The sequence below is a fragment of the Mustela lutreola genome, chromosome 4 (genome assembly GCF_030435805.1).
Source record: "Mustela lutreola isolate mMusLut2 chromosome 4, mMusLut2.pri, whole genome shotgun sequence".
Taxonomy (NCBI): Eukaryota; Metazoa; Chordata; class Mammalia; order Carnivora; family Mustelidae; genus Mustela; species Mustela lutreola.
In genome coordinates this window covers 156,653,928-156,677,579 of record NC_081293.1, presented here as the reverse complement: position 1 = coordinate 156,677,579, position 23,652 = coordinate 156,653,928, and the positions used below count along the sequence as shown (strand labels likewise).

The 23,652-nt window shown below is 52.9% G+C and overlaps 2 protein-coding genes across 2 annotated transcripts in view; one reads left to right on the top strand and one right to left on the bottom strand.

Moving 5' to 3' along the window:
- Nucleotides 1-359: 359 nt before the first annotated feature.
- Nucleotides 360-23,652, bottom strand: part of ZNRF2 (zinc and ring finger 2) — a 394,136-nt gene continuing 370,843 nt past the window's right edge. Inside the window, exons 3-4 of the mRNA XM_059171478.1 lie at nt 4,660-4,874; nt 360-2,449 (exon numbers count right to left, since the gene is read on the bottom strand). Coding sequence (XP_059027461.1) covers nt 2,351-2,449; nt 4,660-4,874 — 314 coding nt within the window. The 3' untranslated portion in view covers nt 360-2,350. The remainder of the gene's footprint in view (nt 2,450-4,659; nt 4,875-23,652) is intronic.
- The window catches only part of CRHR2 (corticotropin releasing hormone receptor 2), a 46,559-nt gene continuing 33,593 nt past the window's right edge, over nt 10,687-23,652 (top strand). Inside the window, exons 1-2 of the mRNA XM_059171476.1 lie at nt 10,687-10,799; nt 19,943-20,036. Coding sequence (XP_059027459.1) covers nt 10,713-10,799; nt 19,943-20,036 — 181 coding nt within the window. The 5' untranslated portion in view covers nt 10,687-10,712. The remainder of the gene's footprint in view (nt 10,800-19,942; nt 20,037-23,652) is intronic.

The window sequence follows — 23,652 nt, the reverse complement described above, 5'->3', positions numbered from 1 at the left end:
CAATTCTAACCAGGCAGTCCAGCCTCCGTCAACTCCTGTTGAGCCCCTACTGTATGCATACAATACAACACTGTGCACAGAAGCCATATTTGGGGTCCCCTGTGATGGTAATCATGCTATGTTAAAAACCCATTGCTCCTTTTTCCCAAGCAGCCAGGGGAAACGCAGGACAATGTGAATTCCTTCTGTCAATATTCTATATACATGCCAAAGAGAACAGTAGCAGATCGTGCGGAGAGACGTAGTTCTCCATTCAGATATAGCCTATCGACTCCAAATCCATAGCCCCAGTACTAAGTTGGAAAGCACTATGTTTCTTTTTTTTTTTTTTAAGATTTTATTTCTTTATTTGACAGACAGAGATCACAAGTAGGCAGAGAGGCAGGCAGAGAGAGAGAAGAGGAAGCAGGCTTCCTGCTGAGCAAAGAGCCCGATACCAGGCTCGATCCCAGGACCCTGAGATCATGACCTGAGCCGAAGGCAGAGGCTTTAACCCACTGAGCCACCGAGGCGCCCCGAGAGTACTATGTTTCTTAAGGGAAGAAAAAGTTTTTGAGTGAAATTCCAATTCTTCCTTCATGAACAGCCTCCGGGTAAGACCAGCCAGAAGAGACAGGTGCTTGCTGCCCTGATGGGCTCAGAACTCTGTCAGGAGAACTGGGTGGGAGATTTCATAGCAAACCCTTTGCAAACAAGAGTGCTATTTCTAAGGACATGCAGACCTTAGGGGGCCGGTCCTGCAGACAGAGAGTACAGTATTAAGAGCAGGGCCTCCTAACCCAAACTGCCTGGGTTCAACTCCTGGGTCCACCACTTATTGGATCTGTGACCTTGGGCCCATTACCTAATCTCTCTGGACTTCAGTTTCCTCATTCACAGAAGAGGCAACAGTAAGTTGCCTTATTCCCAGTAACATAGTCCCAGAAGTATGTAAGTCTATCAGCTGTCAGTATTTCAATACCGGGTAAGTCTCAAAGCCTGCTATTTGGTAAGACAGAAGTCAAGGGGTTAAGTGTGGGATTCCACTTTCTCACTAAATATGCCTCCTTCTGAGAACAGTGTGATGGCCCTCCCTGACTACAAAGTGATGGGAACTCCGGTGTTCCCCTTTTCCTCTCTACCATCTAACTATACCCATCTGTGGGTTCCTTTCGTCTCTCCTTGTTTGCTGTTCTCTCCCAGTGGGGGAGTCAGGCTGAGAAGGGGGCCTAGATTTTCTCTCTGCTTCTCTTCCCCCACTTCTTATCCTCCTGGATCAGCCTGGGTCACCTCTTCTTATCCTCCCTGAGAAGAACTGACACAGGGCCAGGCCCCCCAGAAAGGATCGGGGGAAGGGCTAAACTCATACCAGCTGACCACAGGTGACAAGGTCACTGTGAAAACATCCTAGGCGACTCCAGCACAGCTCATCTGCAAAGTATGGCCTCTACCAGCCTAAAAGGGCTGACCTCCTCCCTGATGCCTGCTAGGAGTCTGCAAAAGCCTGGCTGGGGTTTGATTTCTGTGCTTTGTCCCAGTCTGACACAGAAGTAGATCTCCCACCACCCCCAGCAGGCTTGGATGTAGGGGATCCCCAGGTCTCCAGGCTCCAGGCCCTCAATGAACCCAGAGGCCTCACTCTCTCTGCAGCCTCTAGCCTCCAAGTCTCCAACTGGAACTGGGGACTGTGAGGCTGTGCAGTGAGGCAGGGACAGTTAGACCCAGGGGGCAGGAGGTCTGTGGTCTCCCTTATGATACCATTGCTCAAATTCCCAGACTAACCCACCCAAATCCAGGGCTGAAGGAAAGACTCTCCCAACCCTCAAAGCAAACCATAACCTATCTCCCCCTGCTAAAGGCCAATTCCTACATTTTAAAATGTTTTTCTTACTATTCAAAGTAACAGATACCTTTCCAAAATACTGAAAAGCACAAAGAAAAAAGTAAGACATCATTGATATTCCCATAACCCAGAGTTATCTGTGTCTGACACCGTGGTTCTATGCTCTTGAAATAGACATATTAGATGCATGAGCTTCAGTGGTAGCCAAGGAAAGGGGTCAGGCACCCGCCTCTACACCCAGCTGCTAGCACTGGTATTTACAGGTGGTCTAGGGGACTCCCAGGAAAGCTCAAAGCTGAGCCCGCACATTCAGGATTCAGGCATCCAGGCCTATGACATAAACAGGTGTAGGGTTATGTCCTGGCTAATGTTAGGTGTCAACCTGGCTAGGCTATGGTGTCCAATTGCTTGGTCAAACACCCGTCAAGATGTTGCTGTGAAGGTATTTTTCAGATGTGACTAAGCTTTAAATCAGTAGATCTTGAGTAGAGCAGATTATCTTCCGTAATGTGGGTGGGCCTTGTCCAATCAGTTGAAGTTCTTAAGAACCAAGGTCTTCTCAAAGATGAAGGAATTCAGCCTCAAGTCTACCACATGGTAGTCTGCAGTCAGTGGTAACAGTGCTGCCTGGTGACAGATGGGAGATACACTTGGGATGAGCATAGCGTAACATTTAGACTCACCAAATCACCACATTGCATACCTCAAAACAATGTACATCGTAGGTCAGCCATACTTCAGTTAAAAAAAAAAAAAAAAAAAACTGCCAGGGCATCTGGGGGCGGGGGTTCAGTTGATTAAGCATCTGTCCCTTGATCTCAGCTCAGGTTTTGATCTCAGGGTTAAGAGTTCAAGCCCCGTGTTGGGCTCTGTCCTGGGCAAGGAGCCGACTTCAAAAAACAAACAAACCAAAAAATGCCACATGGAAACAATGCTTGAGTTCCCAGGCTACCTGGCCTGCCTTTCAAACTCAAGACTGCAGCATCAACTCTTACCGGAATTTCCAATCTGCCAGCTTACCTCTGGATTTCAGACCTGTCAGCCTCCACAACTGTGTTAGCCAATTCCTAAAAATAAATCTCTCTGTATGTACCCACATCCTCCTGGTTTTGTTCTTCTAGAGGACCTGCCTAACACAGGCAAAAGCCAAATGGCAGAGCCGCTCTGAGACCCTGGAGCGATAGTCACGGCAGGGCCAGAGGCTGGAGGAGAGCAGTGGGCTATGTGCCCCAGTGACTGTCATTTGGACCACCTCCACCCTGCCTCTCTGGTGGCCTGTGGCCACATTCACCCATTACAGGAGCTTCCCTGATAGCACCCTCCCCCAAAAAGAGGAAACCAGGGAGAAGAGACCACTCTCTCTCCCTCCTCACCAGCAGAGCGCAGGGACCCGTACAGTCAGCAATGTGCTGTCCCCAGCAGAGCCTCTGTCCACAGGCAAGAGCGAGTGGAGCCAAGGCAGGGCAGCTGCCAAGTTTGAGGCCTTGGAATCCCCACACAGCCAGCATGAGTGGCAGGGGCTCAGCTTAGAGAGGTGAAAGAGAGTCTCAGGGCAGTGCTTCTGGGGAGTGGGAGTGCTACATTCCGCTCCGTGATCGGGGGCTCAGGGCAAATCCATGCATGAGTCTGGGCAAACCAGAGAGGAGGCAGAGAGCCAGATCAAGAAACCAGCCCAAACTGGGACTCTGACCAGAAGGGACCATGAGAACATGAGGTCCCGGGAATACATGACCGCCCAGGAAGGTCACAGAACCTCCCCTGGGATGCAGGTTAGCGTGCTTCCAGCCACTTGAGTTAAATCCCAAAGGACAGCTGTAATCACATGAGAAGAGCTATGGGTGAGGACAGCACAGGAGAAAGCAGCCCTCCCAGAGTTGGGACACAGCTTCCCTCCTCTCCATGGGCCAAAGCCTGTTGGCCAGAAGCTGGGGCAAAGAGGGGGCCCAATGTCCTGCTTCAGGCCTTTCGTGGAATTTTGATTAGTCAGATATCTCCTTATTTCCGGCTTATTTCTGCTCTTCAGCACTGCTGACAGTTTTTGCATGTCTTGGGAAGGTGGGAGGGGGTGAGTCAGGAGGTGGTAGTCATAACCCCTTCATCTGGACTTGTCACAGCCTTGCCTTGTTCCAGAAACAACTGAAGACCATGGAGCAGAGATCGAGGAAGTGGATTCTCCATTCATTACTAACGGGCTGGCTGGGGCCGAGGGAGCCAAACAGACCTTCCACCCCCAACGAGGCAGGGCAGGGTATCACAGTTTCTGCCTGAGAGCCCACCATGGACAGTGGCCCAGCAGAGACCAGAGACCCCAACAGGGAGGCCACACCCCTAGGAATCTGAACTCCTCTGGCTTCCTCCACGACCTGGGGGTAATGTAAGGGAGCCCAGCCACACCTGCGATCCTTATCCCCACTCAGCCAATGAGAAGCCTGAAGCCCAGAGGGGGAAGCTTTTTTTCCAAGGGCTGACAGCTGCTAAGTCTGTGCAGTGGAACCAGAACCTTCACTCCCAGTCCAGGTGTGGGGCTAAGTGAGCAAGGCAGAGGGCAAGTTTTCTAGACCGCACCTTGCTACCACACTCCCAAACCCATCCCATAGGTCACCAGGAGGAGAGTCTGAATTGACTGGCTTGCTCCTTTGCCCTCCTGGGGCCCCAGGGAACTCCATTAGCAAAGGCCTCACCTTGCCAGTCTGGCACCACGAGCCTTGGCCTTGTCCCCACATTTGCTCATATTCCCAGGATCGGTCAGATGCTCCCTGAGCCACATAACCACTGGGCCCACCTTTTAACCAGCAAAAGGCTGACTCCAGGTCCTGCCAGGCTCACAGACCACTCACCTTTTTCATCTTAGGTCTTGGGCTCCTGCCCTCTGGAAAACAGAGGCAGCCTGATCCAGAAGAAGAGAAGGGGTCACGTGTCTTTACCTTGGCTCGCTCTGCAGACAGGGCGGGACAAGGGCATGGGCCAGCATGGTGGCTGAGGAGAAGGCTTCCAGGAGGTGGTGCTTCCATAAGCCCAAGGCATCCAGCCTCCCTGGGCCTTGGTTTCTCATCTGTAAAATAGGAACATGAACTGTGGGACCAACTGTGAAGGTCCCTTCCAGCGTCAATGTTCTCTGGGGAGCAGAATCAGAACCAGAACTGAGGCCGCCAAGATGTCTCCTCTGCAGAGCCTCTCCTGCCTCTCTCCTGTCTCAGCCAAGGCATTCTCCACCCAGTTCTCTCTCCAATGCCAACGTGACCATGTCACTTCCATGATGGACTCCTCAGTAGCTCCCTTAGCTGGCCCATGTGCCCCCTTGCTGGCACTCTTGTCCACGGCGCTGTGTTGCCTAGGAAGTCTCAAATCCCTCTGTCCCTGACACTCCGAGGCTCTTGCCCTGAGACTGCCAAGAACGCCCCCTTTCATGCGTTCCCTTGGCAAACATTTGTTCAGGATCTACTCCATTCCAGGTACCTGTTGTAATGCCTCCCACAGAGTCTCACACCCCACCCAGTGGGTCCCCAGTGTCTGCTGACTTCGAACTGGAGGAATCCCTGAAAATAATGCTGTCTCCTCACGTTTCTAGGGAGTGGTTGTTCTCACCCAGCCCTCACAACAGCATGGCCCTCCGTGGCCGGTGTCACGGTTTCATGTTGTCATGAAGGAAATGAGGAAAAGTGGAGAAGGGAGCAAGAGACGATCATCACCGTGAGCAGGGGGAGAGGTGGGATGGGGCCCAGGGACTGGACACCCTCCCAGGGGACAGCAGCAGCCTGTCCCACACTGCCCACAGGATCCCCTCCAAGGCTCTCTGACCAGCCCAGCCCCTGGTGCCTGCTGCTGGGAGGAGCCTGCCCAGGAGACTCTGAAACCACAGATACGACAAGCAAGAGCCAGGCCCCAGGTGCCACTCAACACTGGAACTTGAACTATTCCGGAAAATACTAGCCCCACAGCTCTTTTCCAGGCGCCAAGTTCAAGTCTCCTTCGTGGGCAAGTAGAAAGTCTGCCAGAGCTGACTTAATCCCTACTAATCGACACCATGACTTGTTTTTCAGTAAAGTCAAGTGACAACACAGCTGATATCATAATTCATGCTTGGACCTGGCCTTCCTGAAGCAGGATTCGGGAGGGAAAGAGAGAGAGAGAGAGAGAAATATCAAAGTGACAGCCCACAGAACCCACAGAAAAAAAATAGAATTAAAAAATGAGCAAAAGTCATGTCTGTTCTTTCACCAAAAGAATAAAATTGTATTCTAAAATTGCACTGCAAAAGCATACTCTGCAGTCTAAAGCTAAATCTGTGTGACCACAGCTGAAACAAAGAGCACCATGAGCCTGGGGGACAGGATGTCATCTGGCCATAAGGTGGGGATGGGGGAGGGCACCCTGTCATCTGTTATGTCGCCTGGTCTGAGCAGGCTCAGCCCCAGACAAGACAGGGGGTCCATGTGGGGGCCCCAACAGGTAGGACAGGGAATCCGCTAATGTCCGCTCCATGGTGTGGGCCCTGCCTTCCCCACAGTCCCCACTCTGGACTGAGGTACCATCTTACCTCTTGCATGGCCTGCTGTACCAGTTTTTCGGCTCTCTCCTGAGCTCCAGGCTTGCTGTCTCCAACCCCAGACTGCCTTGCTGCTAAGCAAACCTTCTGGAGCTCAGACGCAACCCTGTCCCTCCCCGGCTCAACACAAGTCCCTCTAAAACTCCAGCCCTCCGAAGTCACCTTTCCTTTCACAGCCGCACACAATGATTCGACCGCCCCCAGTCCATCAGCTTTACAGAAAGTCTGAACTCCCTTCAACAGCTGTGGTTCCCGCACATTTTCCTGGTCACCTTTCACTCTGAATTCTATTCCAACACCTTCTGTGTTGGTCAGAATTCCGCGGACAGAACATGATGGAGACCCGACCAGCTAGCTCAGCATCAGGGAAAAAACTGTCATAGAGTTCCCTTCCTGGGGGCAGCAGCAAAGCAGGCTTCCAGCTGGACTGGAGCCAGAGCCTGGAAGACCACCAGGACCCCCTCTCTCCCACTCTTCCCTGCTCCCTGCAGTGGAAGCTTGGCCTTCTCCTAAGGCAACCATATAGCTGCTGCACTTGGCATCTCTCCCTGTTTCCAAGAGGAATGGTCTCCCTGTGATGCAAAGTTATAAAGTCCCAGGGAAGGACTGTGGTTGAGTCAGTTCAGCTCAGCCATCCACCCCTATGCCAACCAACTGTGGTCAGTGCAGGGAGGCCTCTCACTTAGCTAGCCTGGTCGGCAGCACAGGGCCAATCCACAGCGGCCCGCTGCCAATCAGATCAGGCAGTCGGAGCCGAACATGCCCTCTCAAGGGGGCCAACAATGCCCCCCAAGAGGGGAACAGCAGTCCTTGGAGGGCAGAACAATCTTGGATATTATTAATGGTTGGTGGTCTGCCAAAGAACCGCAGTACATAATCAGATAGTATTAAAAGTTCATAGTGGGGAGGGCAATTAAGGAAAAGGTTTAAAACGGCTCCTTTCTGGGGCACGAGGGGTGGTGATAATGAAAAAATAAATATTGGAGTAGAGAGAGGGTGATGCACAGCAGAAGGATGGGACCATTCTGGATAAAACAAATAAATGTCCGGTCCCCCTTCCACTTCCCACAGCCGCTCACCCCTCTCCAAGCCTGTACCTTCCCACAGCGCAGCATCCCCTGCTCATTCCCAAACACTGTAACACACGTGGTTGTGTATAGTGCCCTTCTGCTGAAGATGGAGAACAGCCCCGTCACTGGCCATTCACCATCACCCTGGGACTTGGCCGGACCCACGATCCTTCTCCCTTCTCTTCTCTTGGAGTCCCTGGGGGAATCCCTAGCCCAGATTCTTCTCCATCTTGGGTGCCAAACTAAATCTAGGCATTTCCACTGTTTGACTTTACCAAGCAAACCACCCACCTTCCTTCCAGACCACCCTGAGTTTGTCTTTCATAATCAAAAAAAGGCTTGAAGGCATATCAGAAGTAAAAAGGCTCCTCTACCCAGGAGTCCGCCCCAAGGAATACAAAGCTCACAATCAACAGTTTTGTATTAGTTCGCCCTGATCACAGCCGCAAACAGGCTTTCTCCCACCAGCACAGCCTCTGAAAGCCAAGAAAGGCTGTCCAGAGGACACCCCAGAGGCTCACGGGTTTTGTGTGTTTTTTATTATTCCTGTTATTTGTTTTTAACCCATTACATTTAGAGAGGTCAAGTTCAGACTTCATGACCTTCTAGGTTCCCAGGGGTGAGATGAGGATTCAGATGCAGGGAGTACTTATGGGAAGTACTCCCAGGAGAGATTCAGAAGAGAAGGGGCAAAGCAGGAAAGAACAGCAAGCAAGTCCCACAGCAGTGAGATCCCAGGCCAAGTCCTAGTCTCCCTTGACCTCACAGAAACCCCTAGTGTTAGTTACATCTAGAGTTCACCTGTTTCCAGCTAAAGGAGCACCAGCCACTCAATGGCTAAGCATCCCTTTGAGAGTTGGGGGATGCAAACTTCTGGATACCTGGGGATCCCCACCTCATGCAAAATATGGTTCTAGTTTTCCTCAGAGCACTCCATGTCAGAGGCGGATTGGTCTGGAAGCACAAGGAATGCCCTGCCAGGGAAGAATGTGGCCGAGCACCTATGTGCCTTCTCTAAAGACCCTTCTAGAACCAGAGTGGATCTAGCTTCCTTCCAGCCTTTCCCCCATGCCCTAGCTCTACGCTGTGCCCCCCCAACCAGGCCCCAGCCCAGCCCAGCCCAGCCCACCTGCTCTTGGCCAGCTCCTTGCTTTTGCTCACCCTGACTCCCGCATCTGGAGTAAAGAAAGGTCTGCCCTTTTCCATCTGTTTAAACACTCAAGGTACTTCCACAGCACCTTCCCCTGGAGTCCCCTTTATCATTCCCTGAGCTGCCCCATGCCTGGTACCATCTCTCAGCTCCCATCATGCTTCCTTCTGCCCAGACCTCACGGGCTCCATATCCCTTCCCTCTCCTGGCACACTCCCCACAGTGCCCAGGCCATGAGCTTGGCCTTGAGGTCAGAGCCTCTGCTCTCTGTTGAACAGGACCGTTGTGAGGCTGACCATGGAGAGGCCCAGTGACATGTGTTGAAGAGCCCTGGTGGGCCCCGTGCCAATCCATCAGCTCTCTTTCTGGGTCTGCCCACCCTTCTGAGTCTTGCCAACCAATCATCTCCCACCAGGAGCACGCTCTAGCCAAGCCCATCTGACCAGATCCAGCCGAGTCATATCCTGGCCCAAGACTGGAATGGGGTTTCCACGCTGTCACCTTCAAGTGAAGGAGGACATCTGCTCAACTCCCCATTTTTTCCCATAAATACTCCCCACCACTACTGGGGCCAGGCTCTATGCAACAGCGTGGGGAAGTGGGGAGCAGAAATAAACAGAGGAGGGGAGGCTGGGCCTCTGCCTTCAGGAAGGGATCCCCTTCTCCTCCCCAGGCTGGTGGGGGCCAGCCTCAACTGCCCCAGGGGCACTTACAGAAGAGTCCCCATGGAGGACGAGCCTGGGGCTGACTCTGGTCTGTAAGATTTCAGGGGAGGGTCATACTCTGCGGCTGACACTATCAGATCAGTCTGCCTTGAGGAAGCAGGTGGAGGGGAGGAGGACCTGACCTGAAAAGTGTGCCAGGCAGAGAGACCAGAGTCAACACAGAGTATCTAAGGTTCTTAAGTCTCCAGGGCCTGAACCCACCTAGTCTACAACCTCCAGGAAAAGCTAAATGCCCCACTAATCACATTCCTCAGATGCTTTCCCCTCACATCCTAAGATGCTAGAATGGCTGCCTAAAGCTTTTAAACTCCCTTTAGAAACTCCCTACCTTTAGAAGTTCCAAGGGCTGCTTCGGCACCATCCAGACAGCCGTCTTCACCTCCTGAGCCCTGACCCCACTGCAGGCTGGACCTGTCCCCACCACAGGCCAACACTTCTCAGCCTTGCCTGACATTGGGATCCTTGAGGAACGTACTGAATCCTATCCGTGCCTGAGGTGTCCCCCAACCCACCACTCAACCTATAATCAATCCCTTGGGGGATGGGCGGGGTGGGGGGGGGGGGTACTGGCACCCATGCTCCATGCATTTGCTGTCATTGCTGTTTGGTTTTTTTTCAATTCAGCGTTTATTTTCACATTTACAGACAAGATGGAAGAATGATCAGAAGTATACCATAGACCCATTGCCCACATTTACCAATAATATATATTTTGCTTGACTGTTCTGTGTGTGTGTATTTCTGAACTATTTGGAAGTACGTTAGAAACATGGTGCCCCTTTATCCCAAAATGTGTACTTCCTAAAAGCAAGAATATCCTTTTATCCACAGTGTAGTTATCAAAATCAGGAAGTTGAACATGGATATATTACCCTTATTTAATCCTGATGCCACATTCACAGTTCAATGAGGTGAATGGAGGTGCTGGAGCCAGTAAAGCTCCCCAGATAATCAGTAGATGCCCTCTGGCCCCAGATGAGACCCACCTGAGCCACTCTATGCTGGGGACACAGCCCCAGCCCTGGACCCCTCCTCCCTTTCTCAATCCCTCTCTCTCCAAGTTGGGGAGCTCCTGCCGAGGTAAAAGGGGCGGGCTGATGAAAGGCATTAACCCCTTGTCTGCAGGCTGGACACAGAGGTTGGCCCCTAGCTGGCCGTCCCAGGCAGCAGCCTCTGCCCAGCACCGCTATAAATAACCTGGAGGGCGGGCTGTGGGGCGGTGTCACGCCGCCCTGGCCTGGCACGCAGGGGAGAGTGGCCCCTGAGCCTGGAGGCTTACCTTGGCCTCGGTGCCTCCGTGTGGGGGGAGGGGACCAACCGGGCTTCAGCTGGGGGAGGGGCGGACGGGGCGGGACCTTTGCGCCGGAGCCCTGTGCTCCTTTCCCCATACTCCGCTGGCATGGGGGGTCCCGCGGGGCCCCCGCTCTTCCTCCATGCCCCACATTGGCTCCTCTGCCTGCTCTGCCTCCTCCCGCAGCTGCTTAAAGTAAGTGCAGGGCGTGGGGCTCCGTATCAGGGTGGGGGCGCCCGAGGCGGTGCTGGGAACTCCGCGGTGGGAGTTGGGTCTCAGGGCCGGATTACTGGACCAGGTTTCACTCAGCCCAGTTAGGAGATGGGTGACTTGGTGGCGGGGGTGAGGTTCGGATCCCTGTATGGGAGGAAGGGTGGAGATGGATCTCTTGCCTGGTTGAGGGAGGCAGGTGGAGGGGAGAGGGAACAGACATCAGCTAGGATGGGACATGGAGACCCTTTACAGCCCAGCAGAGTGTTGTGGGTGAATCTCTAGTGTCTAGGGCATGCCCCTCCTCAGGTCCAGAAATTCCCTATCCCCTAGCCATTTTGTCCCCTCCCCCATGGGTCCCTCTCCACCTCCCCACCACACCCTCACCCTACACCCTTCCCAGAAAGAGAATGCCAGAGGTGCACCCTCTGTCTCATGCCACCCTATCCCTACCTGTCTCTCACTGCGTTAAAGCAGGCAACCGCCAGTTCCAACTGAACAATGGGAAGAGGGGGCACTGGGAGGATCAGCCTAGTCCAGGGTTTCTGAAAACAGTGGGCACACGCCACCCCCACCCTGTGGCCTGAGTCAGGGTGTGCAGGTGGGTGCTGGGGTGGAGGGTGGATAGATCTATACAGAAAAAGCTGACGAGGTAGGGGTGAGGCTAGGAGGGAATGGTTCCCAAAAACAGATGCAGGAGGAACCCACCCTGAACCCTCTCCCCATTTTACAGATGGGGACACCAAAGCTCAGAGAAGGAAGGACATCTGTTCTAGGTCACGCTTCTCATGAAGAGCCACAACATTTAAAGGGTTCAGAGAGGCAAGAGGGGCCCAGAGGCCACACAATTCTGGGGAGAAGAACCAGGCTAGAAGTCAGGGAACCCAGTGTTGTCCCGACTCTACCACACATCAGCCTCTGGTGTCGTGGGCCTCGATGTCCTCATATGCACACAGAAGACTCATTTGTTTAATCGTCTTTCAGCAGATAGAGAGTGAGCAACCACGGCCAGTGGCAAAGTGGCTTTGCCAACACACCTGATTCAAATCCTTGCTCTGCTACTTAGTGTGTGACCTTGGACAGGTTACTCAGAGATCTTCTGAGCCTCGGGTCCTCATGGGTAAAATGGAGGTGGTATCAGTGCTTACCAGATAGAGTTATCGTGAGGAATCATTGAGATAATCTAAGTAAAGCTCTCAGCACCGTGACTGGCACAGAATAAGCCCAGTAACTGCAGCTATGATTTACTGCCAGGCACTAGAGACAAAGCACGATTCCACCCCGCCCCCCGCCCCAGGGGCCCTGCCCTCCCAGTGGTCTGGTCAGGAGAAGGAGAGGGGCCGGTCAGTGCCCCCTATGGGCAGCCAGCCCTCATACTTGCCAGGTCCTTTTAATGACATTGAAGGTTGTACTTGGGATGAGTACAGACTGTGGAGTGGGTTCACTACCACCTGTGTCTTCCCACACCTACCCCAGATGCCCTGGGCTTTGAGCTCTTTTTGCCACCTGCTAGTCATTCTTGAGATACATGCTTTTCAAGGGAGCCAGATGTGAAGCCCAGGGTTGCCCCTTGACCCTCCCCTCCAGGAGCCATGATGCTGACCACAGAACCTGGTGAGCCAGGGAGGGCTTCTGGCTGCTGCACCAGAGCCAAGGCCAGTTGAAGGGTGGTGGGAGTTGGGGGGGGGATATATATCTATGGGAGGGTCCCCTGGGTTCTGGGGGTGTCAGAACTAGGAACCTCAGAGGCAACAGTCTGCATTCCCTTAGAATCAACCAAAACCTCCCCCTAGTTTCCTGGGAGACCCCAGGCTGGGACTGAAGATTGGTCACATGTCACCACCGGGAGAAGAACTGAATCATAATCTCCTTGGCCCCAAAGCACAGACTTCCTTGTGGTAACAACATTTATTTCTGGGTCTTTGTCCAACTATTCCAAGATTTCTGCTCATTGCGACAAGAGGGTATGGGACCCAGAGACGGAGGTGGGAGGCAAGGCACTGCAGGAGGGCCCTGGCCTCCAGCCCTCTCATTCACTGAACTGGCATTTAAGGAGGACGTGGCACAGTGGAGTCCTGAGGGGAAAATGCCAGCCCACGGCTCCTGCCCTATGGAGTTGATAGCCTAGAAGGAGCCACTGGTGGGAAGAAAATAATGGTAAAGAATTGAATGTGCATTTACAAACACTGGTTTTTGGATCTAAGAAAGTTGTGTGCAGGTTATGATAAAGTCTGCTGGGAGGTGGATAGGACAGCTTGGGTAGGGACAGGGCACCCCCGGAGGAGAGCTGTGGGAAGAGCCAGAAGTAGGGGAAGGCCCAGACAAGCCCCAACCTTGAGAAGAGATGGTGCAGGCTTTGGGGGTCTGGTGGGCCGTGGTGGGATCAGACATCTGTCCCAAGAGGACGGGGAGCTCTGGGAGCTTCCTGAGTAGGGGAGAGGCATGCCCTGATCTGCCATTATGGAAATTCCAGCTGCTGGTTTAATGGGGAGGACACGCTGACCTGGCCCGCACTCAGAACCCAGAGGAGCCGAGCTTTGACCTTGGTGCTCCCGGTTGCCCTCCAAGGGCTTTGGGAAGCAGCTTTCTTGAGGCAGCATATAATCATGAAGCCTATCTTGTGCACTGGGCACTGGGCTGAGGGTGGAAAGTGAGACGGTTCTTTGCAGGCAGGAAGAGGTGGAGGGACGCTAAGTAACATGACCACTGGATTTTCAAACTCTTTGATTTTAACCTTTTGAACTATTCACCTTCCCCTCTGTGAAGACCCTAGGAGTCTACCAGCCCCTCTTGGACTTTTGAGCAGCAAAATATTGCTGCCCCTCCCCCCTCCATCATCAGGGTCTCAGAACAGCCCTTCTGTGGCCTTTTGCTCCAGGTCCCACCTTCTGGTAGGGCCATCCATCCCGAGAAGATTCAGCTACTAGAGAGAAGACCAAAGCTTCAAAAGTCTGGCTGCGCAGCCCTCCCCAAGACCAAGGACAGGGCTCTGCACCCCTTCCCCACACACTCAGGGCCTGCAACGTGCAGCCAGGGGGCTCTGGGGTCATTGCCAGAAGCTAATTCGTCTAATAATTTTTCCTCAAAATTAAGCTACTTTCTGGGTAGCTGATGAAGCCCATCATCCAATTTATTCTCTGTTTTTTGCCACTTTGATGATGTTTATGTACTTTTTAAAAATACCAGTTTGTCTGAGAGCACTGCTTACTTAATTTTGTATTCCTGGCAAGTCTTAAATTCGCACCACTTTACGAATTACAGGACTATTCTGTACCCTCTCTACTGTCATTTTCTACTTTATCTGATTTTAGCCATTATTAGGAGTCCTCAGCCAGTTTGTCTAAAGGCCCTTTATTCAAAATTCTTATTTTTTAAGATGTCATTTAAAGCCCACCAGAGGGAAGAATAGATTATTCAATATTTTGTTTATTCCCTTTCGCATCTACACAGGGCTTATCACATGCTCAGCCCTGTTCTAAGCACTGCTAGGTATTACCTATTTTAAGCTTCATAATACCCATAGAGGATAAGACCTTCATTACCCCCATTTTACAGATCAGGAAGCTAAGGCAAGGTCATGTGCCCAAGGTCAGTCATCTGGTCGTGGCAGGGTCAGGATTCAAACCAAGAAGGCTGACTCTAGATTCTATTCCCTTTACAAAAATTTAATTAGGCTCCTCAGAAAGATCCCAAACAAATAAGAATGGAATGATTTTAGGTTATCTGGACATTAGATGAGTTGATAATTAAGAGGATACTTTTAAACCTAGAGATCTATTCTAGGGCATCCTCCTGGGCAGCCACCTGCCCCTTCATGGGCACCCCCCACCAGGGTTTCCTCCATCCTCAGACATCTGTGTGAGGGCCCAGGGCTTGGGATAGGTCAAGGGGAGAGGCATGGAGAAGAGACAGCCCCAGGCTGTCAGAGATGAGAAAGAGCACATGAGAAGGAGAGGCCTGGGAGTTTCTCCAGGTGAACTGTTGGCAGTTAGAACTGGATGGGAGAGTGGGCATCTTAGAAAGAGGCACCTGCAGGAACCCTCAGGGATGGGAGGGCCCACAGGAGGCTGCTGGGGCCCTTGGGGTCTTCACTTAAAGTCCAGCACCTGTTAAGTTAGACCTGAGTATCTAGTCGCCCCTTCCAGGAAGCCTGCCCAGATACTACTTCCTTCATATGCCCGCCAGCCCCTTACCCTCTGCCTTAGTCAGCCTCCGCCCTAGCACTGCCTCCTGTGTGTCTGCTCAGGGCTCAGAGCCAGCCTCTTCCTCACCTCCTGCCGTGCCCCCACTTCTCCTCCCTTTCTCCTCCTCTCTTCCCCCTCTGCTCCTCCTCCCTCCCTCCTCCCCTTTCCCCTTCTCCCCCTTGCCCCCTCCTCCTCTTCACTTCACCCTTCCACCCCCACGGCCCTGAGTTTCTTCCTCCTCTAGCCCTAGCTGGGCTCAGGGAAACCAGTGAATGAAAGAAAACAGTGGGGAGGAATCCTCCCCCTCCCCGAGGAGTCCTCTCTGACCTTGGGCAGGGAGGGAGGAGGCAAGGAGGGAGCTCACCCCATTCCCCTCTGGTGACTGGCGGCCTGGCCACAGGACCTGTGGTCCCGTAAATCTCCACGGCTTAGACCAAGGGCTAAATTTAGAGGCAGCTTTGTAGCCAGACCAGGAGGGAGCACTAGGCTGGGCGACACTCTGGCTCCAAGGAGGTCGCACCTTTGAGGCCTGCCTGGTCCCTGGGGCACAGGTTCTGCCCGGACAGAGCCCAAGGTAGACGAGCAGCTGGCATCTGGGCCCTGGCCTCTTGCTGCCTCCTCCTCCTGCCAGGGCCTCTCCCCCACCCTTTCTAACGTGAAGGCTTCCAATTCCAGGCACACACGGGCTGGAACCAGGAACTGGGCTGGCTCCAAAGTGAAAATGGAGAGAGAAGGAATCTGACAAGCAGGAAGAGCCCAGAACCTGAGCTGCCGGAATTGGGGGTAGGGGTGCAGCTCCATCTGGCTGAGGGGGTCGTGGACTCATCCACCCATCCATCCAGTTTTCAGCCAACAAACACTTACTGAGCACCGGCTATGTGCCAGGTTCGGGACTGGGAACTGGGGACACAGATGAGAACCGGCCAGATGGACTGCCTAGAGTCTCATTGGGTAGAGGTGAGGGCTGGCAGGTGGCTCTCTGTCCCTAGGACATCTAAGAGCTGGGTGCAGAAGCCTAGAGTGTCCCTTGCAGAAGAGAGGATAATCCGGGGGGTGGGTACCGAGGGGGGCTCAGAATAACTTATAAAGCCCAAACTTCTCCACATGCAAGGCCCAGCCCAGCTGGCTGGGCCTGCACACACTCCGGCTGTGACCCAGCTCCCTGCCCATGGGTCTCACTGCACAGCGAGAATAACTTCTTTCTTGAGCGGTCTCAGGAGCCCCACAGCCACCCTGTTGGGGACTGTTAGGGACTCTCCGCATCTCTGGACCACAGCCTCCCCTTCCTCACCCAGGACCAACTCTTCTGTGTATCTGACCAAGCCACAACCTACCAGACAATCTGTCTAGTCTTGCCTCAGCCCCTTACCTGCTGTGCAGCCTTGAGAGGTGACTTGGCCTCTCTGGGCCTCAATTGCCTCTTCTAGAAAATGGGGTTATTCGCAGCTACCTCAGAGGCTATTGTGGGGCTCGAATGAGCTGTGGTAAAGCACTTAGAGCTGTGTTGAGCCCGTCCTAAGTGCTGGTTTCCCACTAATGAAGCCTCTCCTTCCCACCTATCTCCCTCTACACTGTTAATGGCGTCCTCAGACCGGAGGCTGGCAGCCTCCTGACCAGGTCCTGCACTTTCTTGCCTCTGAAACTTCATTGGCTCAGCTCCTGCCTCAGGGATCACTTTCTGCTCTTCTTATCCTTCCCCTAACTTGGACGCAGCTGTTATCCTTTTGGACTGAGCTCCAGCGCCCAATCCTTCATGGAACCCTGAGTCTCCTTACCCAGCATGCACTGGGCATTGCTGAACGGGGTCCCCAACATGGGGTTCAAGCTGTATCTTCAGGGGCCCAGTGCTGGGAGGGGTGCTGAGGGCTAAGGGGGATCGGTGCTGGTTAGAGAGCTGGGGAAGAAGGAACATAGGGTTTAAGGAAGCTTTTCTCGAAGAGAAGGATTTGAGTTGGGCCTTGGGACTCCCAAGAATAGGGCTTGAAGCCCCACCCCTATGTCTGAGCTCTCTTATTGTACCTCTCCTAAAGGCCTTGCTAGGGGCCACCATTTAACATGTTCCGGGCTGCTGACCTGCAGTCACTTGTTTAAGGTACGCCAAAAACCCTATGAGGTTGTTATTATGTCTGTTTTAAAGACGCGGGGAGCCAGGCTCAGAGAACTTAAGTCACTCGGCCAAGGCCACTGAGCTAACAAGCAGTGTGCCCAGAGACCTGAACATGGTAGACTCTCAGAGTCTACCGTCTCTGAGAGCTCGTGGCCCAGCCCTTCAGGTGGGACTATTCATGGCAGTGTCTCTGCTTTCCTTGGCCCACTGAGAACAGCAACCTCTTCTTCCTCCCTGCCCACCCAGCACTCCCAGCAGCCACGGCTCTGCCCAAAATAGGCACCTCCAGGGTCTGTCGTGATTTAAATTGAGTCAAACCCACCCCATCAACCCCTTGAAGAGAAGAACATCTTTAGCTCTGCTGGGTTATTGGACTGGTGGAGAATTTCCAGAAGATGGAGCCCGGATCTGGGAATTATTCCAAACCCTCTTCTGATCTGCTCACCCAAGCAGCCCAGGTCTGAGCAGCATATCAATACGGAGCACAGCACCCTGTGCCCCAGTGCTCTGCTCAGCGAGGAGGCTCAGATAGCTTCAGATGCAGAGGCAGCCCAGCAATCCCTGGGTCCTGGCAGAGGAGGCCCTGACCATCCCCTCCCCTGTGCACTCAGACTGTGTGCTGAAAGATGGACAAGAGACACCTGAGTGATGGGGCCATGATGAGGCAGTTGGAGAGAAGGAGCTTTCGTTTAAGACGCAAAGTCTGACCCGCCTGAGGGTCCACCCTCAACACCATGTGCCTCTGGGTCAAGCATTGCCTCTGCCATGATCTCCAGATGAGGCTGACTCACTGGAAATTCTGTGTCCCCATGGAGGGCACTACGAGCTGCTTCATAAATAAAAAGGGGCAAGGAGGGGGTTAGGAAACGTATGATGGGTCAGGCCTAGGGTCCCTACTCTGCTCAGATCCAGCCGAGAGTGGGACCTCAGAATTGCAAATCCAGGGACCAAGAGTGTTCCCTCCCCTTTTTAGCCCACCTCACCCCTAGCAGGGGCTCCCTGGGCAGCAGGGCCTGCAAGGCCTTCCCAATGCCCAAAAGCTGATGCTGAGGAGCTCCCAGTAGCCACTGGGATATGGGTACAGCTGACCATGGGCCCTAATGTCTCTCTGTCCTGCAGGCCAAGATGCCAGAGCTCCCGGCTCATGGGAGCCCCTTACAGACACACACACACACACACACACACACACACTACAACTATACTACTCACACAAGTACACATGCCACACAGACATAATACACCCCCCACATACACCCACACTGATCACACACACCACATATGCCCCTGCTCCCCTGCAACTCCTTCTGTTCCCAGCCTCCTGGTGGAGAGTCGGCTGGTCTCAGGTGCAGTGACAACCTAGGAATGGGGTCCCTGCCACCCTAGGATCTCTGAGGAGCAGCAGGCCGTGTTCGCCCATCTGGCCAGGAGGGGTTATTTATTAGGAGCTCCAGGTCAGCATGAAGAGACGAAACATGCAGGCCCTGTCCCAGCACAGGAAACAGACTGAGCCAGATGTGGCTGAGGGCTATGGGGCTCTACCCCCCGGGGAGACATCCTGGGGCAAACATTGACCCAGCTACCAGCGAGGGAACATGTGACCGGCAAGGGGAAGGGGAGGGACTGCCCACTGGTGGGCAGTGCCTTCTAGAATCCCAGAATCAGGAATGTTAGGGTAGGGAGAGGCACAAAAGTCATCTTGCATACACACAAAAGAGCACAAGTGCATTCACACACACGCATACTGGCCACAGCATAGGAAAAAATGGTGGCCTTGGGAAGAATAGGAGACGAGAGTTAGAATTCTAGAGTGCTGAGCTCTTGTTAAATCTCACTCTATGTATTCCCCAGCCTCTCTGCCTTTGCACATACTGTGCTCTCTCCCTAGGATGCTCTTCCTGGCACCCTTCTTTTTAGCTGGGCAAACTCCTACTCTTATCTTCAAAGCCCACATCTGCATGACCTCCTCCAAGATGCTGCCCCATTCTGCCTCAGCAAATTGTAGATGCTGTAACAGCTTGGTCCCCCATCCATCCTTCCCACCAAAAGATGGCCCCTCCGAGGCAAAGATAACCACATTTGCTTTATTTCTCTATGTCCAGCACCCATTCTCATGGTTTTTTTTCCAAAAGATGGGGTCCTGGATAGTCTATCTTTTAGATGAAATTGCCATGGTTGCATCAAGCATGTCTGTTTTCTGGTGAGTATCCACGTTGGCACAGTGATCCCTTTCTTTTCCCCTACTCATTCTTCTGCCTGACCCCAAAGTGCCACCTCTTCCAGGAAGCCTTCCCTGTTCTCCCAAGTCCAGGTTAGGTGTCTCCCCTATGAGGAGACACCCTTGGTTGTAACTGCCTGTTTACCTGCGTAACAGGGAAACAAAGTCACATTGTCTGCTCTCCTCCCCTTCTTCCTGTGCCTTCTGAGTGTAGGGGATCTCTACCTGGCCTGGGACTGTCCCAAGGACATGCGGTGGGTTTCCCAACCAGAGCCAGACACACAGTAGTGTTCTACAAATACTGGTTCGGTAAATGAACAGCTGGTAGACACCCACCCATCCTAAGGAGGAGAGCCCTGGGGACCAGGGGCTGGATGGCTCAGATTCCAGCCTTGGAGGTCAAGCTGCCCTGGACCATTTCTAAGGCCTTGTCAGCGTTCTGGTCCTGACCAAGTAGCCATCCTAATGCATGGCAGCCATTTCCCTCCTCAGTTTTCCCTTCTATACAGCAGAAGTGAGAGAGGTGAGGGCCGAGGGATAGAACAGGGTAGGGGGAACAGGTAGGAGCTGGCAGTGGCTAACCTGGGCCTGACCTTGGCCCCGCATCCCTCCCATCCTCTAGGCTGCCGGGCCGAGCCGGGCGCCCGTGGCCCTGCCCCCATGGGCGCTGCTGGAGCAGTATTGCCTTGGACTCACAACCCTCGCCAACAGATCAGGTATGCGCGTCAGCCCGGGAGATTGGGGGGTGGGTTGGGACCAGGAGGGAGGAGGCAGCTCTCCTGGACCAGACCCAGCTCTGTGGGGTGGTGAATGGTGACTGGCTTCCTGACTCTCGTCTCTGTCCTGGGACCGGCCCCTCCCCTATTTGGGGCTCAGGCCCTTCACCAGTGATAAAGGACTTGGCCCTCAGCTTCCAGCTCCCTGCATCTAAAGGAAGCTGGCTGGGCTGGCATGCTAGAACCAAAGGAGGGGCCCCGCTCTGCTTATCAGCTTGAGCAAGAGCGGCAGAAGGTGTGAACCACATTTTCCAGTTGCCGTGACTACAGGTGTCCCCTCCCAGTAAGGGCTTGTAACGCAGCAGCCGGGGCCCCTGAATTCTGACCCCTCGGAGTCTGCCAGCAGTGGACTCCGAGTCCCGGTCAGCCCCTACAGAGCTCAGAAGAGCTGTGGGCTCTCATAGGCTCTGGAAATCTGTCCCCAGGCCCCACCCAGTGTTCTGGCATTGTCAGGTCTGCACCCACAGGAGCGGCAGAGAGAGACGAGGGCTGGGGAGTGCTCAGGGCCCTGGAGCTCCTGCCAAGGCCACAAGGAGGTCAGGGCGCTTCCAGCAGTGGGGTCCAGTCAGGTATCTGAGAGGAAAGCCTTGTGGCCTGCCTTCCTGACAGTGGAGTGGTCCAGAGCTCAGGTGCAGGGGTCAGACGACTCAAGCCTCCATCTTACCTCTTCCACTTAGAAGCATTGTGGCCCCAGTGAGTCACCTAAGCCTTCCGTGTTCACTAACCAGTGGATGCCATGGACTACCACACACCACACACTGTTACACAACAGTAACATATTTTCTCACAGTCCCGGAGGCTACGAATACAAGATCAAGGTGTTGGCAGAGTTGGTTTCCTCTGAGGCCTCTCTCCTTGGCTTGGAGATGGCCGCCTTCTGCCCTGGGTCTTCCCACACGTCTGTGTCCTGGGCTCCTTTCTCACAAGGACCCTGGTCTCACAATGGATGAGAGCCAGCACTGATAACCTCACTTTAATTTCATTACTAATTAATCTCCAAATAAGGTCACATTCTGAGGTACTGAGGGCATATGGATTTAGAGGGACACAATTCATCCCAGAAGACCACCTAAGCCTCAGTTAGAAACAGGTCTGAGTCGGCCTCAGAGGCTTACTGTGATGTTTGAAGGAGAGATCATGGAGACACCCAGCATGGGCCAGGTCAAGCACCCATCAGCTAGGAAATGAGAGCACCCCCATTTCAGGAGGATCCAACCTTCCCCCCACCACAGCGCTCTGCTCTGAGAGGCAATACTGGTTTATCAGGATTCTCCCTGCCCTGCCCTCCAGCACATAGCACAGACCCTTGCCTTCCCCATGACCACTAGTGGAACAGTACCCCACCCCTTCTCCCCTGAGTTTAGTGGGGAGGGACTCAACCTCACCAAATATGAGGCCTCCCCTGCTTAACTCATAATGTCATTCATCTGTTTGCAAACGGGATACATTACATGGATATAATTTGGAAGAAAAACTATTTTTAAAAATCAAAGAAGACAATGAGTGTTCATTATTCCACAACCTGGGAATGTTGATAATGTTTATATCCCCTAGGAGTTTATCGACCTATCGAGCCTCATGTTATTTCTTTTGTGTTTTTTAAAGACACATTGATGATTCTGTGCCTACAATTTTGGAGCCGGCTTTCTCCCCTTATAAGTCAGTGTGAGCTTTTCTCCATGCCATTAAATGAGCATTCTCTATATCACTGATGACACTGCCCAGCAGCGGTGGTGCGGACACATCCTCCTTCCTTCACCACGCCTTTAAGATGGGATGCATAGGCAGTTAGGATGCCCTTGGGCCTGAAGAATAGTTTCTCAGGTCCCCACGTGAAACTGACCTCATTTAAGTGTCCAGGGATTGAGAAAATGCATGGTGACTGACGTAAGTTCAGAAAGAAGCAAAACCCAACCATCTATTGTTTAGACATACATACACATGATAAAGCTGGAAAACTAAGAGCAAGGGAATGATAAACATTTGAGAGAATGTGTCCTCTGGGGACACAGATATTTAGATAAATATGTAAGTGGTTGGCAATGATCTCATTTTGGATTCGGTGGTAGATTTAGATTCCTTAAATTTACTACTACATCTGAACTTCCGTAAAAGAGAACTAAAATAAAATAAAGTTAGGCCATGTGTGGGCTAATGATGACAAGTGGTCATAAGTCAAAATCTGTGACCAGTTCAAATGTATGCCTCTGAGGTCCAAATAAAGGAAAACCACAAATAATCATAAGAGACTTCAGGCAGGCTTTAAATGGATTATTTCTGTTTTGTTCGTCAGAGAGGCACCTAATAGGGCATAAATCATAAGGCATGTTATTTGTTCAGTCCATAGGCAATATAAGGGTCCAAATGGATTCAGGAATCCCTTAAAACAAAGTAACTCCCCAATCCAACATGTGTATGCACACACACACACACATACACAGCCTGCCAGGTATGGTCAAACGGCCTTGGCCAAGAGAGCCTTGGCCAGAAGACAGAGTTGCTGCCAAGACCTGGAGCATTCTGATGGGTACAGGAGATCAGTCAGTGAACAAGACCAGCCCTGGCATGGGTGGGGGGCGGGTAGAGGAGACAGTGGAAAAATCAACCTTGGTGTGACACAGACCAGCCCTAAGAGATGGAGGACCAAGGAGGCCCTCCCAACCCAGACAAGACAAAGGAGTGCAAAGTCAATGTTTGAATGTTTGAAGGGCACATGGGAGTCAGCCAGGCTAACTGGAGTGTAGAGCGGTCAGGGCGTTCCTTGCAGAGGGAGGTCTAGAATGGTTCCGGGGGAGGGACGCCTGGGTGGCTCAGTTGGTTAAGCAGCTGCCTTCGGCTCAGGTCATGATCCCAGCATCCTGGGATCGAGTCCCACATTGGGCTCCTTGCTCAGCAGGGAGTCTGCTTCTCCCTCTGCCTCTGCCTGCCATTCTGTCTGCCTGTGTTCACGCTCTCTCTCTCTGACAAAAAAAAAAAAAAAAAAAAAAAAAATAGAATGGTTCCGGGGGATGATAAGTCGTTCGAAAGAGCATCTGAAGTTTGGCAGGAGGGAGAGCATGAAGGATCGACAATACGGAAGAGTATTCTTGGCAGTGCTTAAGAGCTGAGCTCCATCCTGAGGGCAACAGGGAGCCACTCTTAAAGGAAGAATGCCATAATCTTAATTACAGAAAAATCACTTTGTCTGCCTAGTGGAAGAGACAGGGAGCCCGGTCCAAATGCTGCTGAGGTGAGGATGGCCCAGGGGTTGGAGAGGGGAATTCTTTTTTGTCCATATGTCAATGAGAATGTGGGATTAGAAGGTTGCTGAGGGCCCTGCCCCGTCCCATGGTTGGACTTGAAGATACCATCTCCCCTTGGCCATCGTCCCCTGTGCCAAGGGTGTGTGGGGGAAGAGTGTCTGGCCTGGGGGCGCTGTCTCTAATGAGGGGGCGCTGTCTCAAGTGCCTCCAGGCAAGAGTAGGGCACCTTCTGGCCTCAGCCAAGACTCCCCACACGCAGCAGCCCCTGATGACTCCCAGTCAACCCCACAACTTTGACCCAATCTACCTACTCC